General features: G+C 47.0%; 1 protein-coding gene across 2 annotated transcripts in view; it reads left to right on the top strand.

Moving 5' to 3' along the window:
* The window catches only part of XPO7 (exportin 7), a 36,728-nt gene that overhangs the window by 7,960 nt on the left and 1,527 nt on the right, over positions 1-27,241 (top strand). The window contains exons 2-27 of one of the 2 annotated variants that reach the window (XM_087875725.1): positions 2,045-2,191; positions 2,564-2,657; positions 3,499-3,665; positions 4,579-4,644; positions 9,293-9,397; positions 9,776-9,941; positions 12,029-12,102; positions 12,376-12,495; positions 14,082-14,228; positions 14,639-14,811; positions 15,065-15,258; positions 15,544-15,649; positions 16,757-16,892; positions 17,180-17,253; positions 17,566-17,691; positions 18,850-18,907; positions 19,912-20,020; positions 20,335-20,441; positions 20,830-20,918; positions 21,372-21,479; positions 22,088-22,170; positions 22,798-23,012; positions 24,040-24,178; positions 24,945-25,105; positions 26,533-26,631; positions 26,718-26,845. In XM_087875725.1, the coding sequence (XP_087731851.1) occupies positions 2,045-2,191; positions 2,564-2,657; positions 3,499-3,665; positions 4,579-4,644; positions 9,293-9,397; positions 9,776-9,941; positions 12,029-12,102; positions 12,376-12,495; positions 14,082-14,228; positions 14,639-14,811; positions 15,065-15,258; positions 15,544-15,649; positions 16,757-16,892; positions 17,180-17,253; positions 17,566-17,691; positions 18,850-18,907; positions 19,912-20,020; positions 20,335-20,441; positions 20,830-20,918; positions 21,372-21,479; positions 22,088-22,170; positions 22,798-23,012; positions 24,040-24,178; positions 24,945-25,105; positions 26,533-26,631; positions 26,718-26,845 (3,191 nt within the window). Of the gene's footprint in view, positions 1-2,044; positions 2,192-2,563; positions 2,658-3,498; positions 3,666-4,578; positions 4,672-9,292; positions 9,398-9,775; positions 9,942-12,028; positions 12,103-12,375; positions 12,496-14,081; positions 14,229-14,638; positions 14,812-15,064; positions 15,259-15,543; positions 15,650-16,756; positions 16,893-17,179; positions 17,254-17,565; positions 17,692-18,849; positions 18,908-19,911; positions 20,021-20,334; positions 20,442-20,829; positions 20,919-21,371; positions 21,480-22,087; positions 22,171-22,797; positions 23,013-24,039; positions 24,179-24,944; positions 25,106-26,532; positions 26,632-26,717; positions 26,846-27,241 lie in introns of both variants that reach the window. The other variant, XM_087875726.1, reaches the window with a different exon arrangement.

Genomic DNA, 27,241 nt, shown 5'->3' with positions numbered 1-27,241 from the left:
TACTCAACAACTAAGTTGGAGGCTAAAATAAAACGCCACTGGGCCTACCCTTATTTGATATTAGTATTAAGCCTTACATTTCGACACTCTTGGTAGAGTCTACTCTGCTTAGTCTTCCCTAAGAGGTGGGTTGTGAAGTTAAAAGGAGAGACGGGCGGATGGACGGCAGTTGCAGCTCCAGAGAGCAGAGGGAGCATTGGGGAACTCGGTCTCGAAGCTGTTTGTGCTTTAAGAACGATCTGGGCCCCGCAGTTGCTGAGGATGGCCTGTCCTGCTATTTTGAGGTGGGAGATGCATGAAAGGCATAAAACAGACTTAAAAGTAACGATTCTTAGAAGCCAAGAAGCCCATTTCGGAAAAATCCCAGCCCGTAGCCATCATCAAAAAGCTGCCTGCCTGCCATTGTCTGTAATTTTTTTAACGTGTTAAAAATAATAAAATCCTGAAGAAAGAGAGACAGTACTTGGTACATTTTGCTGAGAGATGTACCCTTTAGTACATTCCGGCTGTTTCATGCCTGGGCCCTTATCTCGTATGTACAGGACTCCTTTGCCAGAAAGTCTGGATGCCCAATACTGCCATTATCGTGGCTCTAAAAACTGCTGGCGTCCAACTACATTGAAGAAGAATTCCAAGCCCAAGCCCTTGTCTTCATTAGTTGGCAATTGGGAAATAAGAAGCATGCAAACTAATTTGTTCAAAATTATCTGCATCCCTTTGGCTGAGTGGAAGATGTAGCATCAGGCACAAAAAAAGTTGAATATTCATATTTGGCTATCCCTGGCAATCTCTCAAGGCCATCTTTAAAAAAATATTTGAATTGTGGAAGTAAAAAAAATGTTGGAAGTAAGTCTCTTTGCATATCCATACATTGAATCTAGCTCACACTTGATCTAATAGACTTCATATTAACATATTCCTAATAACATATCAACATATTGCTGAGCACATTGTAAGCCGCCCTGAGTCTTCGGAGAAGGGCGGCATATAAATCAAATTTAAAAAAAAACAAAAAACATATTTTGCTGTTTACCTCGATTCATTGGATCAACTTACATTTCCCCCTTTCCTTCAGGATTTAGAGATTAAATACTTGACACTCTCTCCTCCGTGCACACTTAAATAGTGTCCAAATTTGTTTGCTCCTGGGCTTTTGGGATGTGGCTTCATTGAACTTTTCCACTGTGGAATAGCTCTGTTACATTGTCAAAGACCTTGTAAGTTTTACATAAAAGTTACAGTTTGTTAAACTTGGCAGTGCAGGCAGCCCTTGGATTAAAAACGACCAATTTAAAGACAACCTTACGTAAGATATGAACAGGCTGCCTACTGCTAAAAATGGCCGAGCACGGAAGCCTCACATTTTTAATATACAGCCTGTTTATTCCTGAAACGGTGCAGCTTCATCGGCTGAAGGAAGGACAATGCTCTCCAACACTTTTAGTAAGGGGCAGTCCGTTTGTAAGTCTGTGTTTTGACTAAAATATGAATTTGGGTTAAAGACAAGAGTTGGGGAATGGAACTAAATTTTAATTCAGGGTTAAAAGCCTGTTACCAGAATTACATTTTAGTAGGATTTCAGTAGTGATAACGCAAAACCAGAGACAGTGAAAGATAAAGGTTCCCCTCGAACAAATGTGCTAGTCGTTCCCGACTCTAGGGGGTGGTGCTCATCTCCGTTTCAAAGCCGAAGAGTCAGTGCTGTCCAAAGACGTCATGTGGACGGCATAACTCAACGTCAAAGGCGCACGGAACGCTGTTCCCTTCTCACCAAAGGTGGTCCCTATTTTTCTATTTGCATTTTTTACAGGCTTTCGAACTGCTAGGTTGGGACAAGGAACGGGAGTTCACCCTGTTACGCGGCACTAGGGATTCAAATCGCTGAACTGCCGACCTTTCATTCGACAAGCTCAGCGTCTTAGCCACTGAGCCACCGTGTCCCTGTATAATAGGCTATTTTTAAGTGTCTGTTTCTATCATGGTGTTGTATTCCAGAATGGCAGACCCACCAAATCTTAACCCAGTTCTCTTTGGTTTGTTGCAGAGTCTAGCTCAGCTAGAGAATCTGTGCAAGCAACTGTATGAGACAACGGACACCACTACACGGCTCCAGGCAGAGAAAGCCCTGGTTGAATTCACTAATAGCCCGGATTGCTTGAACAAGTGCCAGCTTCTCCTTGAAAGAGGGAGTGTACGTAGACAAATAACAACCCCCAAGGCTGCTTTTGAAGTGGCTGGATACTCTCTGGCAAGTTTAGGGATATATCTTGGTGACCTGATATAGGACAGCATTTGCAACTGGCAGATGGTAATTCTTTAAAATGTGGCTATGCCAAATATGTCTGTGGAGATCCATGTATTGGGTCATCTAATCTAGGATTTAAAGTATTCGGTGAAATATACTTTTATTATTTTATTTATTAATTAAATTTATATGCCACCGACCTCATGGTTCAAGATTAAATATTGCCATCTTGCCAATAGGATCACTAAGAGCCTTCAGCAGAATCACAGAATTTATCCCTCCCTATGAATGATTTGTTTTCTTTGTGTTTGTTTACAGTCATCATATTCCCAATTATTGGCAGCTACATGCCTTACAAAACTGGTGTCACGCACAAACAACCCTTTGCCCTTGGAACAACGCATAGACATACGTAAGTACAACAAAGCTGGCTCATCCCCAAGGTCTGGCTTGCCTAGGACCAGATTGGCTATTTGAAAAGTTTAAGAACATTTGCTGGGATAGAAAGTGAACATTCATAGCATTTTCTCTTTTAAGTTACCTATAGTGTGAGAAAAAGCATGGATTTGCCTTGCTTGTCTTCCTTGTACCTGCGTGCTTCCCTGTTCCTTGACAACACGTTAAAATTACAATTGGATAAGCTGAGAAATAACTGTTTGGTAATATAAGGTACCATAAAGTGCCCTTTAAAACGTCCCAGAAGTATGAAACAGTTGTTTTAGCTGTTCTTTGAACAGTGTGAGGGAGTGTCAGACCCTGAAGGAAATGCTTGGGCATCCCCCTCTCAAAACCCCCTTCCTCCCAGGTCTGCCTCCAAGGCAGCTTCACTCGAGGTGGGCAGGAGCAATCAGCCTTTCAGAGGTCGCCCCGAGGACTTCAGCTGACCACTAGCAGCAGCTCTGGGGTAGGAAACGCAGCTGTTTCCCAGAAGCTCTGTGGAACCTTGCTTTAGCTGTGCTGTTGTCTATAAGTCAGGCAATCTGGAGAGGGCCCAGTGGAAGCACTTTGCCCAGTTCTTGCCTGATGATGCTGAATGGCGTGTGCTCACTACAGAGCCACCCCCCCCCCCGTCTGCCTCCCCCCCTCCTTGTTTTCTTTTTCCCCATGCAGGGCACGCAGTGGGACTTCCATGCAATAAGTTGCAGGTGCTGCTTGCAGCCTTAGTGCCAGTTGTGCATGTCTTCACTTCAGGGGTGGTGAACTTTTCCCAACTCAAACTTTGCTAAATTCTTCATTTGATGCATCTGTTTCAGGGAATTATGTGCTCAATTACCTTGCTACCAGACCTAAGCTGGCCACGTTTGTTACACAAGCACTAATTCAGCTGTATGCTAGGATCACAAAGCTGGGCTGGTTTGACTGTCAGAAGGATGAATATGTTTTCAGAAACGTCATCACTGATGTCACAAGATTTTTGCAGGTCAGTGTGCTATCTCGCTGTCTACTTGTCATTTGCACATAAGGGCTTTGGCTGGTGATTTCTACCCCCTTTTCCTTGGTAGTAGGCTTGTTTCACACAACCAGTGTTCATGGGTACTGTTGTGGGTTTCAGGCCAACAAAAAGAAAACTGCAGAGCCAAATGCTGAAATTCTTATCTGCCCCAATCACTAGATCAAAGGCCTCCGCCATCTAGCTTCCTGTTTCTCAGAGTGCCCAACCAAAAGCTTCCAGGAAGAGGAACTAGAAGTTGCTAAAGTTTAGGTGAGGACCAGCAGCTGTTGGTTGACTCCAAAGCCATCTAATTCAATACCCATCACCAGCACCAACCTCTCCCCCCATGCTTCCTAAAACAGCCTCCTCCTGTGACTGGGATATTTTTTCTGATGCTTAGCTAAAATTTGTTCTCCTGACTTGGCGTTCCTTTGGGCTGCCTATTGGAGGGACAGTATTGAAGAGCAGAGATGAAGAGGAAGGGGCAGGGCAGAATCCTGCCTTGAATTGTATAACAAGCTTTTAGCATATTTCACATGTATAAGGAAAATAAAAATAAAAAGACAGCGCAGCATCTGCTGGGCACATAGCTGGATTTTGTTATAGATCTACTCACTATCAAACAATTATAGGACAGCCAGTCCTACAAGGGGCACATAATCAGCAACAATTGCAAGAGAATCTCAGTTGCCTGCAAAATGTGGTCGGAGGCCTTCCTGAAGCCCAGCAAAGAAACTTCTAGTGGTATCCCACTTTGGAGAAGGGATACCACTAGAAGGGACTTGAGACTTGTGGGGGAGGACTGCCAGACAGCATTAGATAAGTAATAAATATAAGCCATAAACTACAACAATAGAGACCGCTCTGCCAGAGGGACCTTTTCTGCTTTTCCCTTCTCTAGGACAGTGTTGAGCACTGCATCATAGGAGTGACAATCTTGTCTCAGCTAACAAATGAAATTAATCAAGTAAGTGCTTCAGCCTTCCTCGGTGAAGTAAGTGTCAACTTTATTCATTCATTTTGCCTTGTGCTGCTTTGTGCCCTGTGTGCTGATCTGTTTGAACAGACGTGTGCTGCTCTGACACGCCACTGGAGTTTGAAGTTTACCGTCTCTGGCACAATCCCTGAGCTATAGACGTAGAGCTTTGGATGGAGCAGAGATAACCCTCTGTTCAATAATATTGTGAAGGTTCACAATGAGCTTTCCATTCTTGTAGCTCCTCCTTTGGAGAAGTCTTTCCTAATAGCTACTTGCTTCCGTCCTGCATGGTAATCATGAGAGTTCTGGTTAAACTCAAAGGCTGGCATGTTCCCCAAGCCAGGGTGTGGTCTTATCTCCTTCTGAAGTACAGATGGCAACCCCTGTCCTCCAAATTTTGATAGGTCTGGAGCAGGCCACTCCTTCAGCAGTCCTAGCCTTCCGCTCTGCTATCTCTGTAGAGAAGCTTGAAGGATCTTGACTGACAAGTCGTCAGGAGGGACCAGGGGTATTGGTTTGGACTCTCCGCTTGATGTGCATGAGAGGCTTTTTGGACTCTGAAACTGCAGCTCTGTTGTTATGCCAAGGAACACAGACAGCCTCTCCTTCGGTTGGAAGTCAGCTTATCCACTGTATTGCGGGAAAGTACAGTATAGCAAAGAGAATTTAAGAATTACCCTCTTCATTTTTTTCACCCTTAATGGGACAAGAATCTGGCTTTGCCGCAAGCCTGGCTGTATCTTTTTTTCCTCATCCCAAGGCAGGCTTGCTGACTTCTACTAACAAGCATGCAGGTATTTGAAAAGCCTGGCCTGAAAGCGGTAAAATTGAACGGAGATTTAGGGGAGACTTCTGAGGGTCTCTGTTGTTGGTTGAAACCCACGGGAGGCTAATGGCCCAGGACTTGGGAGCAAGCGCTCGGAAAGCATTTCTCCTTTCATCTGGCAGCAGGCGGTCCAATGTGAGAGAACCGGGTCAAAGGCCCCCAGGGCTCCCTCTGAGCTAGGGGGCTGGGAGTGGGGGTCAGAAGTGAGGACAAGGGATGCCTCGCAAAGGGCAGGTCCATCTCCTCTTTCCAGGGAAGGTGCCTGTTGCTCCTCCACTGCTGATTCTCCACAGTCATCGTAACTGGCGCAGACACGGGCAGCGGGGCTGAAAAGGGGGATGGACAGCTGTAGTCCAGGAAGATGACGGACCCCCAACTGGTGTAGCAAAGAGATAAAATTCAGGCACCGATCCTGGTGTAACCCGTTGATTGGATGGCTTGATATGACAGGTTTTGTGTGCCCCACAATTCCCAGTCACTACTAGGGGTGGCTCATAAGTAAAACCACCTTTAAAAATATAGTTAAAAAAAAAAGATGGCGAACATGGCAAGAATCAGACAGAAATGCAAAGGAAAGAAGAAACCCAGACAACCCTTTGCTCCCTCTCACCAAGTGCCTGGGAGAAGAGCTGGAACCTGAACCCCTTTCAGAAGCCCCTGGATCTTGGGGGGGGGAGCCTCATTCCAGTGGGCAGGCCCTGCTGCCCAGAAGATGCACTTCTGGGATTCTGGCAGATGACATTGGGCACCAACGCAGCCAGATTGATTTGGCCCAGCCGAGGCTGCCTGCTGCTTGAACAACAATAGATTCTTTACTTTCTATTTAGCATATTTCGATCTTGAGTGATCTTTGCTGTGTCCGTATAGATTGATATACCATGATGATAGACACTACAGCACTGAGCGATTCTTTGGTGTTACTGGGCGTTTTAGATTCTGCCAGTGTACAGATAAAATAATTCATATCATTTATCCTTCAAAAGAGAAATGGAAGCAAATGCTGACAGCTGGATGGGAAATGGGAAATAGGGTGTTTTCAGGCAGTGGATAAAATACTCTATAATCAGCCCATGGCAGTTCTACCTTGCTGAGATCTCCACCTTCATCAATATGATTGTCTTAAAATTATCCGGATTCTCTAGTTCAGGCACCTGTGTTGATGCTCTTTCTATTCCAGTCTTGCTAGCATCCTAACTCACAGAGAGAAGAGGAGAGAGGGGTTAAAAAGCGCATAGAAAAAGAAAAGGCAGGTATAATCAGATTTAATAACTTTTCACCCTCTAAAAGATTATAAATATATCTCTGTTTTTATAACCCATCCTTTATCTATATGCAAATTCTTAAATCATCAAGCTTTCAATCCTGGTATTGGTAAAGGATTATCAGAGCTTTATAGAAACGTTTCTTATTTCAACCGTCATCATAAAAAACCTCCTGCTTTATACCCCTTCCTTTTACTTCAGATAATCCTGATTCTAATTCATTCAGACATTGTAGGATTTGTTCTGTCTTCAGTTTTTCTTTCCCCATCCCAAAGGCTTCTTCAAAGCTTTAGTAAACATCTCTTGTAAAACCAGTAGAAAGTCATTGTGCGCTCATTGTGGAGCGAGACCATCCACTCCGCTGCTTCCTTCCAAGGCCAGTCACGCATCTGACCTGGGCTGCTTCAGTAGTTAGAACTGCTCTGTATCCCTGCATATACCTGTTCAACACCTGGGCGAGGAAAATCCCCGGTTGCTTTGGATCTCCTCCGTACTTCAAGCCCAAGGCTGTGGGCCTCAGGATCCCCTGCCACGGGAGGACACCCCCCCACACACCAGTGGAAGGCGCTGCATCGCCTGAGCATCTGGTGGTGGGCCTGCTCAGGCCGAAGTGGGTCCAGGTGAGACTGCCACCCTCCTGGCCACCTCCATTATGACGCCGTCTCCCATCGCTCCCGGCATGGGTTGAGGTTCAACCAGCTGGGCGAGGAGTTCTTTGGTTCACCGGTTCCTGAAGGCATCTCTCAGTACCCTTCGGGCTTGTTCCACCTGGTCTTCCTGCTCGTCCGGCTCCCCTTGGAGTTCTTCCTTGCCCCGACCACCATGTCTCTCCTGCCTCCTGGCTCCACAGCTTCCCCAGGTGTACGTCACACCAAGGGCTTTCTCCTCTACTTCTTCGCCTTTCATCCTCGGGGTGAGCGACGACTGGGGTTTCGGGGCTTCCTTGCCGATGCTCACATTTCCCAGCCATTCGAGCTCCTCTTTAAGGTGATGCAGCTTGGCAGGGGGCCCTCCGCAAGCTCCAGCTTCTTCCAAGGCGCTTTTGTGGCTTGTCATTTTTTGCTCAGTCCCCTTGGTAGACATTGGTCTCCTGGTTGACTGCTCCAGCAGAGCTTGCCTACTGTCAGGCTGGCCTCAGCTTCTTTCCCCAGGAAAGAACCACCCTGGACTGTATAGTTGTTAGGGAAAAGGTGCTGAATGCAGTGTAGCAGGGCAAGCTCTGAAGGAAAAAATGCACGAAAATCATACCTTGTAAGCAATCCCAATGTCCAAAACCCTCCCCTCCCCACCCCCCGGGAGAACAGGCCAATCAGATTCTGTTCCAATGTTTTGGGAACCCAGTGCCTCAGGCGCCTTTTTAAATTCCTTTCCCAGGGCCGTGTCCTTGAAGGCAGGAAGATGGCTCTGTCTGGCACCTCTGGTTCCTGTTAGTGTTTATACTCTCCAATTTCCCACAGCATTCTTTCACACTTCCAGCACTCTTCCCTTCCCAAATCCCCCCCCCCCATGGCAGTTGCTAGCGAGCTTCAAAGAAAACAAAGATAACAGCTGACACATTATCCAGATTATATTCTTGGTCTATCATTTGTATCTCCATTTTAATTTTCAAAGTTTTATCGAACTCTTCTATCCAATAGAAAGTCCTTGTCTCAGTCATTCTCTTGGCTTATCATTTGTGTTTCCATTTTAACTGCTTTCTCAGTCTCATAATCTACACTTTTTAAATTATCCAATATTTCTGCTTATGATATTTCTGCAGTAGGCAAAATTTGTTGCACATCTGCCATCCCTTCATTAACATCTTCTGGAAATATTCTATCTGTAGTAGCAGACATCACTACTGACATTGTTGGTCTTATAACTACCGGTACTAAATTCTGGCCTCATTCTTGGAAAATCTCCAGGAGTATTTCAAATGTTATGTTGTTTTGTAAATCTCCACACTAACAAAAAACCAAAGGCAAAGACACTGCCTGGAGTCTTTAGTCCTCTCTTGTGTCCAATTTTGGATATCATAAAGTCTCAAATTTCTATAATTACTAAAGCGAGACAAAACAATTTGCTTCTCCTGAAAAGCTGTTTATTTATATAATTCTTTCCCAAATCTTACAGTACAACTCTCAAAATTCCAAATTTGTCTGGCTCCTTAATTTGTTTATAACTTTCTTAGATCAAACTTTTATTTAGCTTTTTACCATTTATTTACAATTCTTAAATAAGTAAACCTAGGTTTAATTTTTTTTTTTTTTTACTTCAAGAACGAAACTCACCAGATGGCTTTTCAGACTTGTTGTTCCTAAAGTCTCTAATAGCCTTAAGGTAGTTAAATAGGCTATTTCCAAAAGTGAGGTTAGCCAAAGGCTAACAGTTGTGAACATGAAGGCTGTTGAAGGGAACATCTTCCTAAGAGGAGGAGCCATCTGGAGCACCTCTGGAAAGGGTCAGGGCCATCATGCCTCCCCCAGAAATCCTTGTTCTTGTTTTCTTCATGAGCATTTAAGGTCTAATGGTAACTTGCTTTTCTTTTTCTCCCTTTCTCAATCTCCAGGCAGACACTACACATCCTTTGACCAAGCACAGGAAAATTGCTTCCTCATTCCGAGACTCATCATTGTTTGATATTTTCACACTCTCCTGCAATTTATTGAAACAGGTAAGAAAACTCGAAACCTTGGTGCTCAGTCTCAACAACTAAGTAAAATGATTAAAGTAAAATGATTAAGCTTGTCGTCAGAAGTGGTGGGTACTTCATCACTGGAGGTTCTTAAAAAGAGACTGGAAAGTCACTTGTCTGAAATGCTATAGAGTCTCCTGCTTGAGCAGGGGGTTGGACTAGAAGACCTCCAAGGTCCCTTCCAGCTTTATGCTGATTGATTGATTGATTATGATCAGGCTGTAGATTTAGAGCTCTGAAACTTCAGTCTGGTATGGCAGCTTCTGTGTATGATAAGTGGGATTGTTAGGCTCTGCTGGCAAGAAGCTGGGCTAATGTCTTAAAAATTGTGCCCATTTTGCTTTTCTGTTTTTTTAGGCTTCAGGAAAAAACCTGAATTTGAATGACGAAAGTCAGCATGGTCTTCTTATGCAGCTTCTCAAGCTCACACACAATTGTTTGAACTTTGACTTCATTGGTACATCAACAGATGAGTCCTCTGACGACCTCTGCACAGTGCAGATCCCCACCAGCTGGAGATCAGGTAGAGGGTCTACTTGCTCTGGTTTTTTAAGTTGCATTAAAGGGTTGCAGTTATATGCTCCCTTGATCATTGCAGACTTAGCTTGAGTCACATTGTGCAGGCCTTCACCAAACCTCGGCCTTGGGAGGCCTTTGCCTTTAGGTTGGCACAGCCTATGGAAGGTGTTCTTAAAAACCTACTCCAATTTGGCCAGTTTTGCAAACTGCCTAAGTGGGTCCACAGAAATAACCATGACAATATCTGCAAGATGGGGAAAATATGTGCCAAAATATTAGAGAATTGCTATGATCATTACAGAGAGAAAATAACGTCCTTCAACTACTGAGAAGCATTTTATCGGTAACCAGATTAGATAACTGCTCCTCCCAGTGAGGCAAGAGGCTCTTTCCAGAATGGCCAGTGCAGTAGAGGTTCTTGATCTGCTCTGGTCATCTTTTGGGAGAGAAAGAAAACCTGTTCCTGCATATTACTTCCATCTGGCCATTGGTCACTAAATATTAATGTTTTCATTATACTTAAAGTTTTGTTTCCTGTGCCAGTAGACAATTGGAAAAAAAAGGCAATATTTTGCCTGGATAATTTTAGTTAGGTTTTCTTTATGCTCCCCAAAGAGAGAGCAAGACCAAGCCAAGAGATAATATTCAACACAGAGCAGTAATTTTTGCCGTTGTCAGAAACTCCATTGTACCTAGAAGATAATAAATGGTGATGTTCCTGAATAATTGGATTCTTTTTCTACATTTTTGACTTGTCAGTAAATCTTACATATTTCAGCTTTCTAGCGCATAGGGGAAAAAGCAAGAGTCCATTTTTGCAGTAGAAGGTGGTATAATTCAGTCAGCAGGGAGAATAATTGGCTGCAGGTGTATTTAGTCATACATAATGGCTGTGCAGAATTTCCAGATAAAATATACAATTTTTCATTGATTTGTCATGGAATGGCCCAGGTGTAATTCTGTATGCTCACCTACAGTTCAGACCATAAATGTGTTTAAAAAGGTTTCTTCTGATTGAAAATACAATAATATTTTCAAGCATACTCCTTCACATCTGTATGCTGTTAATGGATGTAGGAGCCTCGGCTTTTTCTGAAGCACCTCTTGAAAAGGACTTCTCAGCCTCTCATTTCCCCATCGCTTTTCAGCATAATTGCCTTGTGGTTTAAACTCGGCAGAAAGCCTTCTTCCACTGGATTAGGGCCAAACTCATTGCCATGGGCATCCAAAAGGTGGCAGTTAGGATTTATAAACTTAACTTTTAGGGGCGGGGGGGGGGTAGCATAAAAGAAGTTCCAAACAATTCACAGACTCCCTGGTTTTAAAAGCAGTCTGGGGAGGATGGGGGGGGGGGGTAGGCAGTGAGGTGGACGAGAGGAGCACTGAACAGCGCAGGCAGACAGGATAAGGATAAGCACGGACATTGCATGCTTGGATTTCAGTAAGGCTTTTGACAAAAGAGCCTTGATAGTACAGGGGTTTAGTGCACCCTGTAATTAACACAGCTGCCTGCAATTTCTGCTGGTTTGAATCTCGCCAAGGCTCAAGGTTGACTCAGCCTTCCATCCTTTCAAAGGTAGGTGAAATGAGGACCCAGTTTGTGGGGGCAATAAGCTGACTTTGTATAAAACATACAAAAGTATGAAGGCTATTGCTTAACGCATTGTAAGCCGCCCTGAGTCTCCGGAGAAGGGCGGCATATAAATCAAATTTAAAAAAAAAAAAAATAGACCACAACCTACTCCTTGGAAGCTAGAAATATGTGGTATAGACAGCATCACCACTAGATGGATTTGTAACTGGCTGACAAATCATGCACATGTAATCCTTAATGGAACCACATCTACATGGAGGAAAGTAAGCAGTGGGGACCCCAAAGTCCCGTTTTAGGCTTCAACATCTTCATAAACAACTTAGAAGAGGGAATAGAAGGGGAACTCATGAAATTTACAGGTGACACTAAAGTGGCAAGAATAGCCAACATCCCAGAAGAAAAGCTCAGGATCCAGGTGGATCTCAGTATTGGCCTGAAGGATGTTTGCCATGTGCTGTTTCAAGCCTGCCCTGAAATTACGCTCGTCTCTCTTTCAGCCTTTCTAGATTCCTCGACCCTACAGTTGTTTTTCGATCTGTACCATTCCATTCCTCCCACTTTTTCACCCCTGGTAAGTATGTCTCTGTCTCATAGATTTCCCCTGGAAAATGATCAGGGGGTGGGTGGGAGCCCAGGAGTACCACACGTCTGGGCCCAGCTACATCCAAAGTCAGGGGAAAACACCTTGCTCTTTCTGCCTTCCCCTCCCCCGCCCCACTTCCCACCAGAAGAGGACCATTGATGCTTGTCTGTTCAGGGCCTCCAGGTGCCTTTGTGCACAGTTTTTGCTTAGGGGCTAATTCCTTCAAACAATCCATGTTTTTATTTTACACTCCTGGCTTAGGTCTTGTCGTGTCTAGTGCAAATTGCTTCCGTCCGGCGGTCCCTATTTAATAATGCCGAGAGAGCCAAGTTCCTGTCACATCTGGTTGATGGTGTCAAGCGCATACTGGAGAATCCCCAGGTAAGTCAGAACGTGAATATATGAACGAATTTTGTATGAACATGGCCACAAATTGTCCTTTGAAGCTTCCAACGGGTGTCCGGAAGCTCCTCCCAGGGATTCTCTTCCCAGCAAAGCTCAGGGAATAAGGAGGAGCCATTCAGAGGGCGAGTGAGCTGGTCCTTCAGCTAGGCTCTTGGCACATCCCGTGCAAAGCAGCCTGTCCAAGGATCAGAGGGCGTAAAAGGACAAGAATGGGGATTCAGAGGATTTTAAATCTTAATAGACTGCATAGAACCCACAGCAGCCCAACAGGTTAAGGGGCTACTGAAGCCCCAATCCTGCCTGGGCAGCTCTGCAGGCCCATGTCCTCCACTCCGCCTTGCCATCCTGCCTCATGCCCAGACGTTGCCAGCGTGTGATGGCTCTCAAGATGTGCGGAGAGGGCAGGCTCCTGCTGTCACCAGCTTTCTGTACTGGCAGGGGACGATTAATGCGAGTTTGAATCACGCGATACTCAATTTAGTGAGAATTATAAATGGATCCAGGGTCAGGATCAACACAAGCCAAAGATGAGTTAATGCTGCAGTCCTCTGGCTCATGGCTACACAGAGTTTGGTCCTGATCCAGGCCCAGCCGTCGCATACATCCTCTCTGGTGCTAGGCAGTCAGGAGAGGGCAGAATTGATTTTGAATTGGCCTAGATGGCCACCGTACTCATTGACTCCAGCAGATGATGACCCCTTGCTTCACTGCTGCCCTCCAGTGGCTGTGGGCATCCTACCTCCACTCAGGTGGCCGAGTGGCATCTGCAACAGAGGCAATGTACGCACTGATTTGTGACAGACTCTGTTGGTCAAGACATACCAGCTGCTGTGGCCTAGAGGTGGAGCTCTTGCCTCACAATCAGGAGGTTGTGGGTTTGATCCTAGGAAGAGGCAGATATAGAGTCTCCTGCTTGGGCAAGGGGTTGGACTAGATGACCTGCAAGGTCCCTTCCAACTCTGTTAATCTGTATCTGCATATTTGGGTGGCCAAAATGGTGTTTCATCCACATAGATCAGGCAGGATCTGGTGGAACTGCAGCCATCTTAATATCCTATGGCTGGAAGGGACCTCAGAGGTCTGCTAGTCAAACCCCCTACCCAATAGTTCTTCCTGTTGGGGAAATTTCTCTTAGTTCTAGGCTGGATCTGTCTCTTATTAGCTTCCACCCATTGCTTTCTTGCCCTGTCCTCAGTTGCTATGGAGAATAGATTGACCCCCTCTTCCCCCTTGGAAGAACGCTGTCAGGTCTCCCTTAACCCTCTCTTGGATCGGCTGCTTCTCTCAACCCTTCATTGTGTGTTTTAGCCCCCAGAACCCTAAGCATTTTAGCTGCTCTTCTCTGCATTCTTTTGAGGGCTCCAGAATCTTTTGGGTATTGGGGTCCAGAACTGGGCCCGGCAGTCCCAGGGTAGTCGAAGGCTGGACGCTTTGAGTTTGGTGTAACGGGATGATCTCAGTCGGTCTCCAGGTGCCTGAAGGGCTTCGTGCAACAGCTCCGGTGTTCTCGTTGAGGGGGATGCCGAACTGATGAGTCTCATTCTCTCCTTTCTCTTTCTCAGAGCTTGTCAGACCCAAACAACTACCACGAATTCTGTCGGCTTTTAGCTCGCCTGAAAAGCAATTACCAGCTAGGGGAGCTGGTAAAGGTGGAAAACTACCCTGAGGTCATCCGACTCATCGCCAACTTCACGGTCACCAGCTTGCAGGTGGGACCCCGTGTGGCTCCTTGTGGCTGGAGCGGGGGTGGGGGGGGGAGCCCAAACGCAGCAACCGTCACTTCACGTCTCCCAGCTCCCGTTTCCTCACCATAGGAGGCATTTGGGAGGGCAGGGAAGGGCATGGCTTTTCCTAAGACACCGGCCTTTAGACCAGGGGTCTCCAACCTTGGCAACTTTAAGACTTGTGGACTTCAACTCCCAGAGTTCCTCAGCCAGCGAAGCTTCTGGGAGTTGAAGTCCACAAGTCTTAAAAGTTGCCACGGGTGGAGACCCCTGCTTTAGAATATAGAACTGGCCGCTTTTCTTGCAAATGGCTTGAATGGGCCCCTTCCCCTCAGCAGAAAGACCTGGCAGGCGGGCGGGCAGATTTCATTCACCATCTTCCTTCCTTTCGGTAGCACTGGGAGTTTGCGCCAAACAGCGTGCACTATCTCCTCAGTCTGTGGCAGCGGCTGGCAGCCTCTGTTCCCTACGTGAAAGCCACGGAGCCGCACATGCTGGAGACGTACACGCCAGAGGTTACCAAAGCATACATCACCTCCAGACTGGAGTCCGTCCACATCATACTGAGGTAAGATGTTGTGGCGGCAGCTGGTCCTCGCAGTCTTTGCCTGGGAATGCCTGAAAGTAATACGACCGCAGGAGAAGGACCCTGCCCTCACACGGGCTGCAGCCAAGAGGGAAGCGAGCCTAGCTGCGTTCACATTTCTCACCGTAAATCTACAGGCCTCCTCAGCGGAGCCCCCAGGGCCCTCCTGTCCTTGCAAAGGAGCGTCTGGCGGAGGTTGCTTCTCTTCCCAATTGGTCGCTTTGTCTGCCCACAGAGATGGCCTCGAAGATCCGCTGGATGACACAGGTTTGGTGCAGCAGCAGCTCGACCAGCTCTCCACTATTGGGCGCTGCGAATACGAGAAGACCTGTGCCCTCCTGGTGCAGCTGTTCGACCAGTCCGCTCAGTCCTACCAGGAACTGCTGCAGAGCGCCACGGCCATCCCCATGGATGTGGCTGTCCAAGAAGGTGAGCGAGCAGAAGACTCTTGCCTTGGCTTTGCTGGCTTCATAGGGCAGGGGTGTCGAACTCAAGTCCCGGGGGCCAAATCCGGCCCGTGGGGTGCTTAAATCTGGCCCTCGGGGACAGCCTGGAAATAGCAAAGGACTGGCCCGCCGTGCCTCTGGCAGCCAAAACCGCTGGGGAACTGCTCCCTATTTTCAGCCTGGACGGCCTCCTGCAGCACTCTGCTGGCCAAAACGGGATGCTGAAGACAGGTTTGTGGATTAGCTCTGTTCCTTTTTCTGGCTTCAGGACGCCTCACCTGGCTTGTCTACATCATTGGGGCCGTGATTGGCGGGCGAGTGTCCTTTGCCAGTACAGACGAGCAAGATGCCATGGATGGCGAACTGGTCTGTCGGTAAGAGCCCCGCACTAACAAGAAGAATCCTGCCCCAATACCTCTAACACTATCAAAGAGGACACCCAAACATTTCTCCGTTATTCTGTTATCAACGTCTGCCTACCCCGGGTCCTTGAGAAGCTCTCGACAGGTGGATTAAAATGCCAGATCCAGTCTGAGCATCTGGCTGACTGCAATGAATAATAATAATAATAATAATAATAATAATAATAATAATAATGAATAAAAATGAGCTACTAACCAGCCTCAAAGGCTGTGAATCTCACTAAAGATTAAATAATAATAATAATAATAGTAATAATAATAGTAATAGTAATAGTAGTAGTAAAAACTGAGCGTTCATGGGGAGATGCTGCACTGGCTGTTCACCTTGACATCATTCACAAGCTCAATATAAGTTTTATGGATCAGCTGGATGTGTAAGTGGGCATGCCCTTCATTGCGACCTCCGCAGAACAAACTGCAGAATACAGAACTAAATATTGAAAATGGGTGGATTGCTGGGCTTTGAGATAGAAAAGTGGGTCTTTCAAAGTTTGTCATCAAAGCAGAGCAGTTTTTTTTTTCCCAAGAGGAAGGGCTAAAAGAAAGGGTAAAGGAAATGCAGGGTGGCCATTAATTGAGTTAAGTTTTCCTTCTGCTGTTTTTTTTAAACCACCTCCAAAATGTAATCTTCTTGTCAAGTAATTCTAAGACACGTTGAAAGGATCCTTTTTCCGATCGTTCTTTAATGTTACGAAAATAAACAGTTTTCCATCGGTCAGATATTCCTGAGTCTTTAAGGTCTCCCTGAGAACCCTGCATGAATTCTGGGTGGGGAGAAATGAGCAGAGTGGTTTTCATTGTACAAGAAGTGCCCCCCAGCCGTGTGACCGTGCGACAGCTGACTTCCCAAGCCCAGAGGTGGTTTCAGAGGAACCCTTGTCATTGGTCTTCTGTGGGCCAACTTTACAAGGGCGACAGATTCAACCAGATGTGGAGAGTCAGCAGCCTGCCATTTCTGAATAAAAATAGACCCCCTGGACTCAATGGGTGGAGGAGCAATTTGGAGGTGTGCCCTCAGCATGGCAGCCTTCTTCATCCCTTCCCTTCCTGCCTTTCCAGGGTCCTTCAGCTCATGAACTTGACCGATTCCCGTCTTGCTCAGGCAGGCAACGAGAAGCTAGAGCTGGCCATGCTGAGCTTCTTTGAGCAGTTCCGAAAGATTTACATAGGAGACCAGGTGCAGAAATCCTCTAAGGTAAAAAGTGGATCTTGTAGTGGATCTCGTCTCGTTGCAGAATTTTTCATAATGTTTTCACGATCAGCTTTATCGAAACTCTTCATCTGCAGATTATTCTCGGTCAGTGTGGGGCTTCAGGGTTTAGTGACCACGGTCTGCAGAACAGACTTCCTAACGTTTTGCCAGCCACTGTGGCTGCCCCCTTCAGAAGCAAAGTGGCACTGTGACCCTTATGGGAACCTAGCTCAGGGCTGAAAGTGAACTCACAAGAGCCATCTGAGCTGAAATCGGTTTTCCACTCCTAGCTGTATCGCCGGCTCTCGGAAGTCCTGGGGCTGAACGACGAGACCATGGTGCTGAGCGTCTTCATAGGAAAAATGTAAGTCCTTCTGCTGTCCCCGAGTGTTGGCCGCAGTCTGCAGTCTGGGTCTGTGTGGAAGGTTTCTACCTGTGACGGTTCGTTCTGCGGGAAGACCCCGTTGTGGGCTGGCAGTCTGCTGTGACTGCAAGTAGTTGGGCCTAGAGGCCGTTTCCCCCCCCCCCCCCCCAAACCCTGGATCCTGCAGCTTCGGGAGAGAAGAGATGAGTGGACGGTTGAGTGATTCCACCCCAGCCTCTCTTTCTGTTGACGGGGACTTTGGGAGGATGAAAGAAGCAGCCACTGGACGGTGTGCATTTCCTCTCCCTGCAGAATCACTAACTTGAAGTACTGGGGACGGTGTGAACCCATCACCTCCAAGACGTTGCAGCTTCTCAATGACCTCTCCATTGGATATCCTTTTCTGCCGGCCTCCCTGGGCTCGGGCGGGCGCTCCAGGTATCCTGGCTTCTCCTCCTGGGAAGGCCGGGACTGGGCAGAAACTCTGGACTCCTGTTTCTCATAGCATTCCTTTCAAGACTAGAATAGGGTTAGCAGCAGATAGATGGCAACGGTAAATGCAAATGACTGCATGGTAAGGTATAATTATACATCTTAATTCATAAAATGAAGATTAAATTGGGATGGGATGGGGGGATATGGTTCAAATACATGGAAGATAAAGAAGCAGACAATTAAACATTATTTTACTTATTCCAGTCCTTTACCAAATCATTATATGGTCCTCTCCAGTAGTTTCAGTGGTCATGATCAGTTAGGGAACCGTATATGACGGTCAGTAGTCCTCGTTCAGCGACCACTCATTCAGCAACTGTTTGCAGGCGCTGTAATGGCCTAGCAGATACAGGAAGAACCACAGCCGGGTCAGAGAAAAGGCTTAAGCTCTTCTTAGTTTCTTGGGCTGTAAAGGGGACAGGGCAGAAATAGACTTTCAGACCAGCAAGAATCTCTTCATGTAACCTTACAGTAAAGTAGAATTACTTGGTCTGGGCCCACTTTCTGCTGGACCGTCTTAGTGGATGGGAACAATGGAGCTGCAGGAGGGCTCTTAAGATGGTCCTCGTGGTTGCGACCGTTGCTGTGTTCCCGGTCCCAGTTACCGTTGTTAAGGGAAGGCTACCTGTCCAAGCAGATAGTTGCAGACAAACATTGTTGCATGTGCAATTTAGCCATCTCTGGTCAAACTGTGTTTCAGTGAATTCCTTAGTAAACAGAAACTGAAAGTGAGAAATGACCTCCATCTGCCAATTTGCAGGCCTACGTATTGTTTACGTCCCAAGTGCTTACAGATTCAGAATTAAGAAAAGAGTAGTGGATGCAATTCCACCAGAGATGCCTAAACTTTTTCATACACTTATACCTGGAGGAAGGGAGAGATCAGGTGATATCCTTGTGATGTTTTGGTTCCCCACCACATCATTCAGCAGATCCAGTGGTTTGTTGACCTAACATCTGTACCCACCGTTGCATGATAGATTTCTTAGCTGCTGTGGGAGGGGAAATACGATGTAGTGTGAGAGCTACCTTCGTGTTATGCCTATGAAGTTTTCTAACCAGGCCAATGTCTTGTTTCCTTAACCTCACTTTTACCTACAGCAGCGTTAGGAAACTGGTGAAACTGAGCGCTGTGCAGTTCATGCTGAACAATCACACGGTTAGTTGTCAAAGTTTTTTTGTCAATCCTTATTTGGCGGTATTGTCTTCCAAATACTCTCAGCAGGGGGTCTCCTTTGAAGGATTCCTCTTTTCAGACCATGACTCCGAAGTAGCCAAACAAACAACATCCACACTAATTGGCATCACACACAAAAAAAAAGGTATTGAAAGGCCAGTGCTCTGACGGACGAGCACAATTCAAAGTGCACTGACAAGGTCTCCGAAATGTTTGCAACCAAGTTGCCAAGCTTGGAGCTCAGAGCAAGAGCCCAATTCCTCTTTTGTTACAGAGGAAACAAGGACTGAAGCTGCAGCTACATTGGGGAGCAGGTTGAAATGCAGATTTTGTCATGCAAATTATCCCAGAGAACAGTCCTGCCAATCCTGCCCTTCTTGGACAGGATTGCCTTCTAGCAAGGCTTTCCCCCAGTGGTCTGGTCACAGAGCAGATTGAAAGCTCTCTTGATGGACCTTGGCAGGAAGGACACAGGATGCTAGCCTGCTGACCTTCTGCCCATGCCCATTGTAGCTGACCGTGTGCTATTCATATTCTAGTTAGTAAAAGCTTTCCGGCATGTAAAGGGCTTTTGTCCAACTCCCTGCTCCAGAAGGAGACTCTGTATCATTTCAGGCAAACGTCTGTCCAGTCTCTTCTTGAAAGCCTCCAGTGATGGAGCACCCACAATCTCTGGAGGCGAGCTATGCCATTGGTTGATTGCTCTAACTCCATAGTTCCAGATGGCTTCCCCCCCTTAGTTAGTTTCCATCCATTGTGAAACATGAAAGTACTTAGTTGTTTTAGGCCAGATTCAGTGACCTGCATTGGATTGGATTCTACCGGGACGAAGGAAAACGCCCCAGGTTTCCAATTATGGTAGTTCCTTGGCAAATACAAGGGCTCGCGACCTGTCTTTCCATGGTGCCCATATGCCAAGGATGCACCTTGTTTCTGTCCCTGAACAATTACGCCTCATTAATAATATGACTTTTGTTCTTCAACAGAGTGAGCACTTTTCCTTCTTGGGTATTAACAATCAATCCAACCTGAGTGATATGAGATGTCGGACTACTTTCTATACGGCACTTGGGCGCCTTCTCATGGTGGACCTCGGTACTGCAACCCGTTCCTGCGCTCCCAAACGCATTTCGCGGCCCCCCTCCCAGTTCTTTGTCATTATAATCATAACTAATTAGACGGCAACAGTTTAATCAGTCAACTTTCTATAAAGCATGGTTATTCAGTGCGAAAATGGCTCATCTGGTTACCTTGCTCCAAATATTGTCCATGGCAAGTGTAGCTCTGAATCTCCTGGAGGATCAAAGCCTCCAAGGTTTACCAGATGGATGTAAAAATGATTTAGATGTTTAGCCCGGATTGCAAAGCAGAGGACTGCTGAAGATGACTGTTTTTCCTCTCTCTTCCAGGGGAGGATGAAGATCAGTATGAGCAATTCATGTTACCCCTCACTGCTGCCTTTGAAACGGTGGCCCAGATGTTCAGCACCAACACGTTCAATGAGCAGGAGGCAAAGGTAGGGAAGGGGCAGAAAGCTTCACCTTTGGACTACGTTAAACTCTTTGAGAGTTAGATGAAGGCCGTCTGGAACCTTTCAGACTCAAAAAGAATACAGTTCCCCTGTTCTGTTAGGGTTGAAGTCCAAATGTTTGGGTTAGGGTCTTCCTAAAAGCCCACTGGGCAGGAGCCGTCTGAATATCTGGAAGGAGGCTCTTCCACCCAGTCCAGATGGCAGTTCAGAAGGCCATCCTCCGTGATCCCTGAAGAAAACATTCTCTGAAATGAGGGGGGAGGGGAGAGTTCTCATGGGAGCAGCCAATACAGTTGGCTTGGAGGGGGATTGTGATACAGAGGACATGAAGCAGTGCCTCTTGCCTCTAATCTGCGTCTTTCCCCTCCTCCAGAGGACGTTGGTTGGCCTTGTGAGGGACCTGAGGGGGATTGCCTTTGCCTTCAACGCCAAGACTAGTTTCATGATGCTCTTCGAGTGGATGTATCCTTGACTCTTGGGCCTGTCCGCTTCCTGGAATGGGGATAAGGCTGACAACTGAATTCTGGAATCTCCCGTTCTCTCTGATGACCCAAGGGACGACGGTGCCTCACCTCCCAAGGCCAGGCTTGAGTTTCCCAGGCAGGGCAGGTCAAAAAGGCAGCCTGCACAGCATAGCACGTCACCTGTAGAATTCTGCTCCCGACATTTATGAGCAGGTGGCTGAAATGATGTAGATTTGGGCAGACAGCAGGAGGAGGCTTAACACTTATTGACTCTTACCTGAAGTGATCCAGTAGATCATTTGTCTTTCCTTCAAGTCCTTTATTTGCCAACTGAGTCTGCAGTGGTCAGCTTTGCAGTAATCTGGCCATCTTGGCTATTCTGACCTGAAGAATGAATGAATGAAAGTTGATTCTGGAAGTAGTCAGGTGGTCCTTAGCTTCAGCCTTACAGCTACCCAGCCTACATGCCAATCTTGCAGCGGGCAGTTGAGCTCTGGTACCATGACCCAGCTTGCACCACCCCTGTGCTCAAACTGATGGCTGAGCTGGTGCACAACAGGTAAGTGGACTCCAAGCGGCCTCCTTGGGTACCTGAAGGAAGGCTGTCCTACAAGGATGGCCAAGAGAGAAGAGGGGTGGGATGAGGAGAAAAAGCTGTAATTATTAGCTCTAGAAAACTTAAATATTGATCTTACTTGAAAGTGCTGGGGTGCCTTTCCAGTACCTTTAGACAGTTTCTAAAGAACTACTAGGCTTCTACCAGGTAGTAAAACAACTTTGGAGCCCATTAAAGATAGGAGTGCAGACAGAAGCAGCCCAAATGGAGGCAAGGCTGGTGGCTGCAAGGCCTGGGCCTCAGGCAGGTTCCATGGCAAGAGTCCACAAAGGCAGTGACCTTTCCTGGGCCCTTTCTCTGCGAGGGGAAGGCAGCCCGAGACGTTCCTCTGTTGACAGCACTCAGTTAAGTGAGGTGGAAACAGCCACTAAATACTATGTAAGGCTTTTCAAAAGAATGCTAAGAGTCCACAGAGGGCAGCTTCATGCCTGAAGCTTACCCCCAAGGAGTCCTTGTTCAGAACCCAGGGCTGCCTCTCCGGTTGCTCAGGGCTCGGGCTGCCCACAAAGATGGCGCATCTCAGCCAAGGCACAACTCTCCCTTGCTTTCAGGTCCCAGAGGCTGCAGTTCGATGTCTCCTCCCCAAATGGCATCCTGCTTTTCCGGGAGACAAGTAAAATGATAACTACCTACGGTGGGTATCTTTCCCTTCACAGCCATTGGGCTGGGTCAGATTGGAAGGAAGCTTTGCCCAGGCCCACTGCCTGCCCCACTTGCTGCCATGGCTCTGAATTGGCGGGGGGGGGGGCAGCCTGCGCAGTCCTCTTCCCAAAGAGCCCCCATTTTTGAAAGGTCTTCAACAGCAAAGGAGAAAGGAAGCTAGGCCAGGAGCTGCTCGCCCTTGAAGCATTTCTCAGTTTAGCAGAATTTGGCCTTTGCTTTCCTGAGGTGGTGCAGGGCTTAAAATGCAGCATCGACTCTGCCCACTGCCAAGAGTTCAATCCTGACGGGCTCAAGATTGATTCAGCCTTCCATCCTCCCAAGGTCGGTCAAATGAGGACCCAGATTGTTGCGGGCAACATGCTGACATTTGTAAAGCACTTAGTTGTAAAGTCTAAGCGCTGTTGCTATTTGCCCCTGTGCCAAGGTGATGTGGCTTTGACTAGGCTCAACCAAATGCAGCTATTTTGTGGTCCCAGTAACGTTCTCTGAAGACTGGCCCTTGGCTTTCCAACTTCCATTTTTTCCCCAGGAGCTGCACAAGAAAACTACCCTTTGAGAGAATGTTTTTGAGACATCTGCGTTTGTTTGTTTTTTGCAGGAAACCGTATCTTGACTTTGGGGGAAGTTCCAAAAGATCAGGTTTATGCCTTGAAGCTCAAAGGGGTTTCCATCTGCTTCTCCATGCTAAAAGCCGCCCTGAGTGGCAGCTACGTCAACTTTGGTGTCTTCCGCCTCTATGGGGACGATGCCCTCGACAACGCCTTGCAGACTTTCATCAAGCTGCTGCTCTCCATCCCACACAGCGATCTGCTGGTAAGAATGCAGAGCAGCCCCCGTCCCCACCCGAACCCCAATCCTCTTCCACTTTTGACCTTTCTGGGATTGTTCAGCCCTGCTGCTGGTCCAAGTGACCCACACAGCTGTGTGTGTGTCTGTGTGTGTGTGTGTGTTGAAATCCGAACTCTTACATAATCGTGGCATCATAATTTGGCCTCGCTAATAATGTAATGACAGCTGGGCTACACATGGATCTTTGCCTATTCTGGCATGGGGTTACTTCTCATGAAAGTAGCTGCTGGCCCAGCTGAGGGACCAGGGCCTGAAACCATCCCATTCACCATTTGCCCCGAGGATGGACCACCTGAGGTATAAGATAAAAGGCAAAATGGAGGATTGGTTTCTCACCCTCCCTTCTTGCGAAAAGTGGTTTGCAAGAAAGAGCCGTGGTGGTGCAGGGGTTAGAGTGCAGTATTGCAGGCTAATTCTGCTGACTGCCCTTTGGCAGTTCGAATCTCACCAGGCTCCATGTTGACTCAGCCTTCCAAGGTCGGGAAAACGAGGACCCAGATTGGCCAGGCCTGAGTGACTGAGCGCAGGAATTCATGGTCCAGGAAAGGGCACAAAACTGGCACGCAACACAAAATTGCACATAGGCTCTCCTAGCCACAGTTGTGACTAGCTCTCCAAGCTATTGTCAAAACCTTTAATAATGAGATTGAAAGAGTTCTGCGTTAAACAGTCACGTGATATAAAGCCACAGGAAGATATATAAAACAGCACTAGATGGTCAGATGAGGGCCTGGCACGATAACAGCTCTTCCTCTCTGGCCTAGGAATTCATCTAAAGAATGGTTACACTATCTACAGATAATCCAATAAATTGGAAGCTGTACCTTTGGTGGTCATAAAAGTAAAAAGTTTTGAAACTCACTGCTTCTGAAAGTGAGATTGCATTGGGGGGGGGGGGCAGGTAAAATGTCTGAATGGTCCCCAAACCCAAGTGACACAAAACTCCTTTGGAAGCTCTCCTGATTCCTTTCTTTCATTTATCTTTTTTCAGGATTACCCTAAACTCAGCCAGTCCTACTATTCATTACTGGAAGTTCTTACTCAAGATCACATGAATTTTATAGCTAGCCTGGAGCCACATGTAATCATGTATATTCTGTCTTCCATTTCAGAAGGTCTCACAGCACTAGGTGAGTGCAGGAACCGTTCCTGGGAAGTTTGAGGGCTCCTCTTGAGGAAGGGCTCGGTGGTTTTGTTGTTCTCCAGCAGCATCAAAGGGATGTAGACGCCAACTCTACCGGGCTCAGATACAATACCCAGTAGAACATCTGAATCTTCCCTTAATTCCCTAGTAGTTCCTGGTTTGGTGTCTTCATTTTGACATAAAGATTGGCCTTCGGGAAAGACGGCCATTTCCTTAATGGGCAAAGTGGGTGACGGAGCGATCCCAAGTGATTGGATCTTTATTCCCTCCATTCGCTTTCTCAGGAAGATTTGGCAGCCTCGACTGGCTGATCATCAGCCCTTCAGGAGGGGTTGACGCTGATCATTTGGGTGGGTTTTCAGCTGGTGGAGCCACCCCTGATTCTGCATGATAGCCTTGCAAGATTTGATCATAGAAACGTTTTCATGAGAATTCCACAACACCCGAGACCAATTCACTTCTGGGTTTCTCTCAAAGAGTCATATATATATATATATATATCTTGGCAAAATTATCTGCACATACTATCAAACTCAAGACAAGCAATGCTTTGCCTTAAGTTACGACCAAGGCCTATGACCCATCCGAGGACCGAAAGGGTTGAAGAAATTCTGCCAAGAGAAGGAGAGTCCACGATGGCCACAGCTTGCTTGGTCGGCCTGAGGCTGCTTTTGCTCACCAAGGAGGCGATCCAGCTAATTGAATAGGGGAACTCCGCCCTCATTCCTCTTTGCCTTCTCTTTTCCTGGCAGATACCATGGTTTGCACTGGATGCTGCTCCTGCTTAGACCACATTGTCACGTATCTCTTCAAGCAGCTGTCCCGCAGCACCAAAAAGAGGCCTGCCCCGTTGACCCAGGAAAGCGACCGCTTCCTCCACATCATGCAGCAGCACCCCGAGATGATTCAACAGGTCAGGACAAGGAGGGCAGCACTAAGGGGGTATTGCTGAAGTCGGCTGCGGGGTCAAAGCCGTGTTTTTGAAGCCATGCGCAGGCGCGGAAGGCCGCACGCTCACATTTTCGGTGCTGGGGTAACCGGTTGTTACATTATGTGACGCCCACCTCTGCACACACAGAGGGTCACAAGAAGCGATTCTTCTGCCCCCAGGAAATGACGGCAGAACTTTTCATCTCCTCACTTTCAATCCCTGTTTGAGGGTGAAGTGACTATTCTGCAGAAAATGCTTAGCTGCCTTGGACTCTTCCTGGCCCAGAGGCCAACAGTGTGCCAAGATCATCTGCCACCAACCGCTTGCAAGCACATGTCCCTGGCCCCAATGATGGTGCCCAGCAATCAGTGTCTCGTTTCAGGGTGGCCTTCATCGGAGGCGCTGCCTTCCGCCTTCCAAGATATTTAAGCTTTAACTGGGTTTTTAATGCTTCCAGCCAGTTGTGTGGCTTTGCTCCAACTATTTGTTCTTCTGGCAGCTCAAGACACTCCCCATCCCTTTCTTCAGTTCCAAGGGCTCAATTTTTCTCTGTTCATCCTATCAGTAGCCATGTGCTGCGCCCGGGAGATTCCTTGCATCTCGCAACATTCCTCAGAATATTTCTTCCAACAATCTTAATTTCAATTTTTTTTTTCCTTTCAGTCTAGCTTTTTTCAAAATATGTCGTGGAATAGGTAGCAGAATGCACTCTTGATATACTTCGTTTGAAGCAGCTAGTTACTCTATATTCTGTTCCAGCCATTGCTGCCTGCTCAGCATGCAAATTCTTTAGTTTGCAAATGAGCTGGTCCAGTAGGCCCATGTTTTTAAGAACTGTAGCCAATGTGGTCTACATAGCCCAAAGTCAGAGAATATTCAATAGGTGGGACTCTCTTGCTGTTTACTTACTAAGTACTTACTAAGATTGCGTCAGCCTTCCATCCTTCCGAGGTGGGTAAAATGAGGGCCCAGGTTGTTGGGGGCCATAGGCTGACTCTGTAAAGCACTTAAGAGAGGGCTGGAAAGCACCGTGAAGCAGCATATAAGTCTAAGGGCTCTTGCTATTTTCTTATCTGTTGGACTCGTGGAGAGTGAGATCTTGGTGCTTCTTTCTTTGGAAGCCAGCTCCAGCCACACCATGTCGCCCCTAGTCCTTCTCTTTGTTAGACTAGGCATTCTCAGTTCCCACTCCCAATTTCTCACACTCTTTTGTAGGGATTAAATGCTTCTTTGGATATTTTGAATTGCTTCCCCCCAAACTTCTTATTTGACCCAATTGCTGTTCACTAGATAAGCAGTCCTGCGTCTCGCCCACTGCGCCTTCCCCGTTTCCCCATAATCCCTGAAAGCATCCCAATGTGAGCTCGGTAGACCTGTACAGTTGACTGGATTGTGCTTGATCCTTCCAGATGCTGTCCACAGTCCTGAATATCATCATATTTGAAGACTGCCGGAACCAGTGGTCCATGTCACGGCCTCTGCTTGGCTTGATACTACTCAATGAAAAGGTAAGGCCCCGGATTAGGGTGCTGTGTTACTTGTCGGCTGGCACATTATCCTGGATAGCTCACAGGTGTGGACTTTTCCTTTGTAGTATTTTTCAGATTTAAGGAACAGCATAGTAAACAGCCAGCCCCCCGAGAAGCAACAAGCTATGCATCTCTGCTTTGAAAATCTCATGGAAGGCATTGAGCGCAATCTGCTGACGAAGAATCGTGATAGGTCAGTATCTTCACAAAATGCAGCCAGCAGAACAGCCGAACTCCAATGTTCTTATTACGGTAGTGTCATTCTGAGGAAGACGTACCACTGCGGGATCGCTTAGCACCCGAACTCCAGGACAGGAGGGATTGCCCAGTAGGCCAGGACCACATGCACCCTGTCAGGGTGGCTCCACCATCTCTTCTGACCCACAGTGAGAAATACTGTGCTAGCAAAATAGGTCCCTGTGCTGAGCAGGCTGCAAATCCTCTCTTAAATTGAACAGACTCAAAAAGATAAAACACCACCACCTAAATATGGTTCTCTGGCTCAAAGGCTCTCTCTCTCCTTTGAGTAGTCCACCCAGCCTGGTGCAGCTATTTCCCCGTTACTTTTCCCTCTCAGAGGAACACAAGA

Source organism: Pantherophis guttatus, chromosome 9 (assembly GCF_059756535.1).
Source record: "Pantherophis guttatus breed Tessera chromosome 9, ASM5975653v1, whole genome shotgun sequence".
NCBI classification, from domain to species: Eukaryota; Metazoa; Chordata; class Lepidosauria; order Squamata; family Colubridae; genus Pantherophis; species Pantherophis guttatus.
This window is presented reverse-complemented; position numbering and strand designations above follow the sequence as displayed.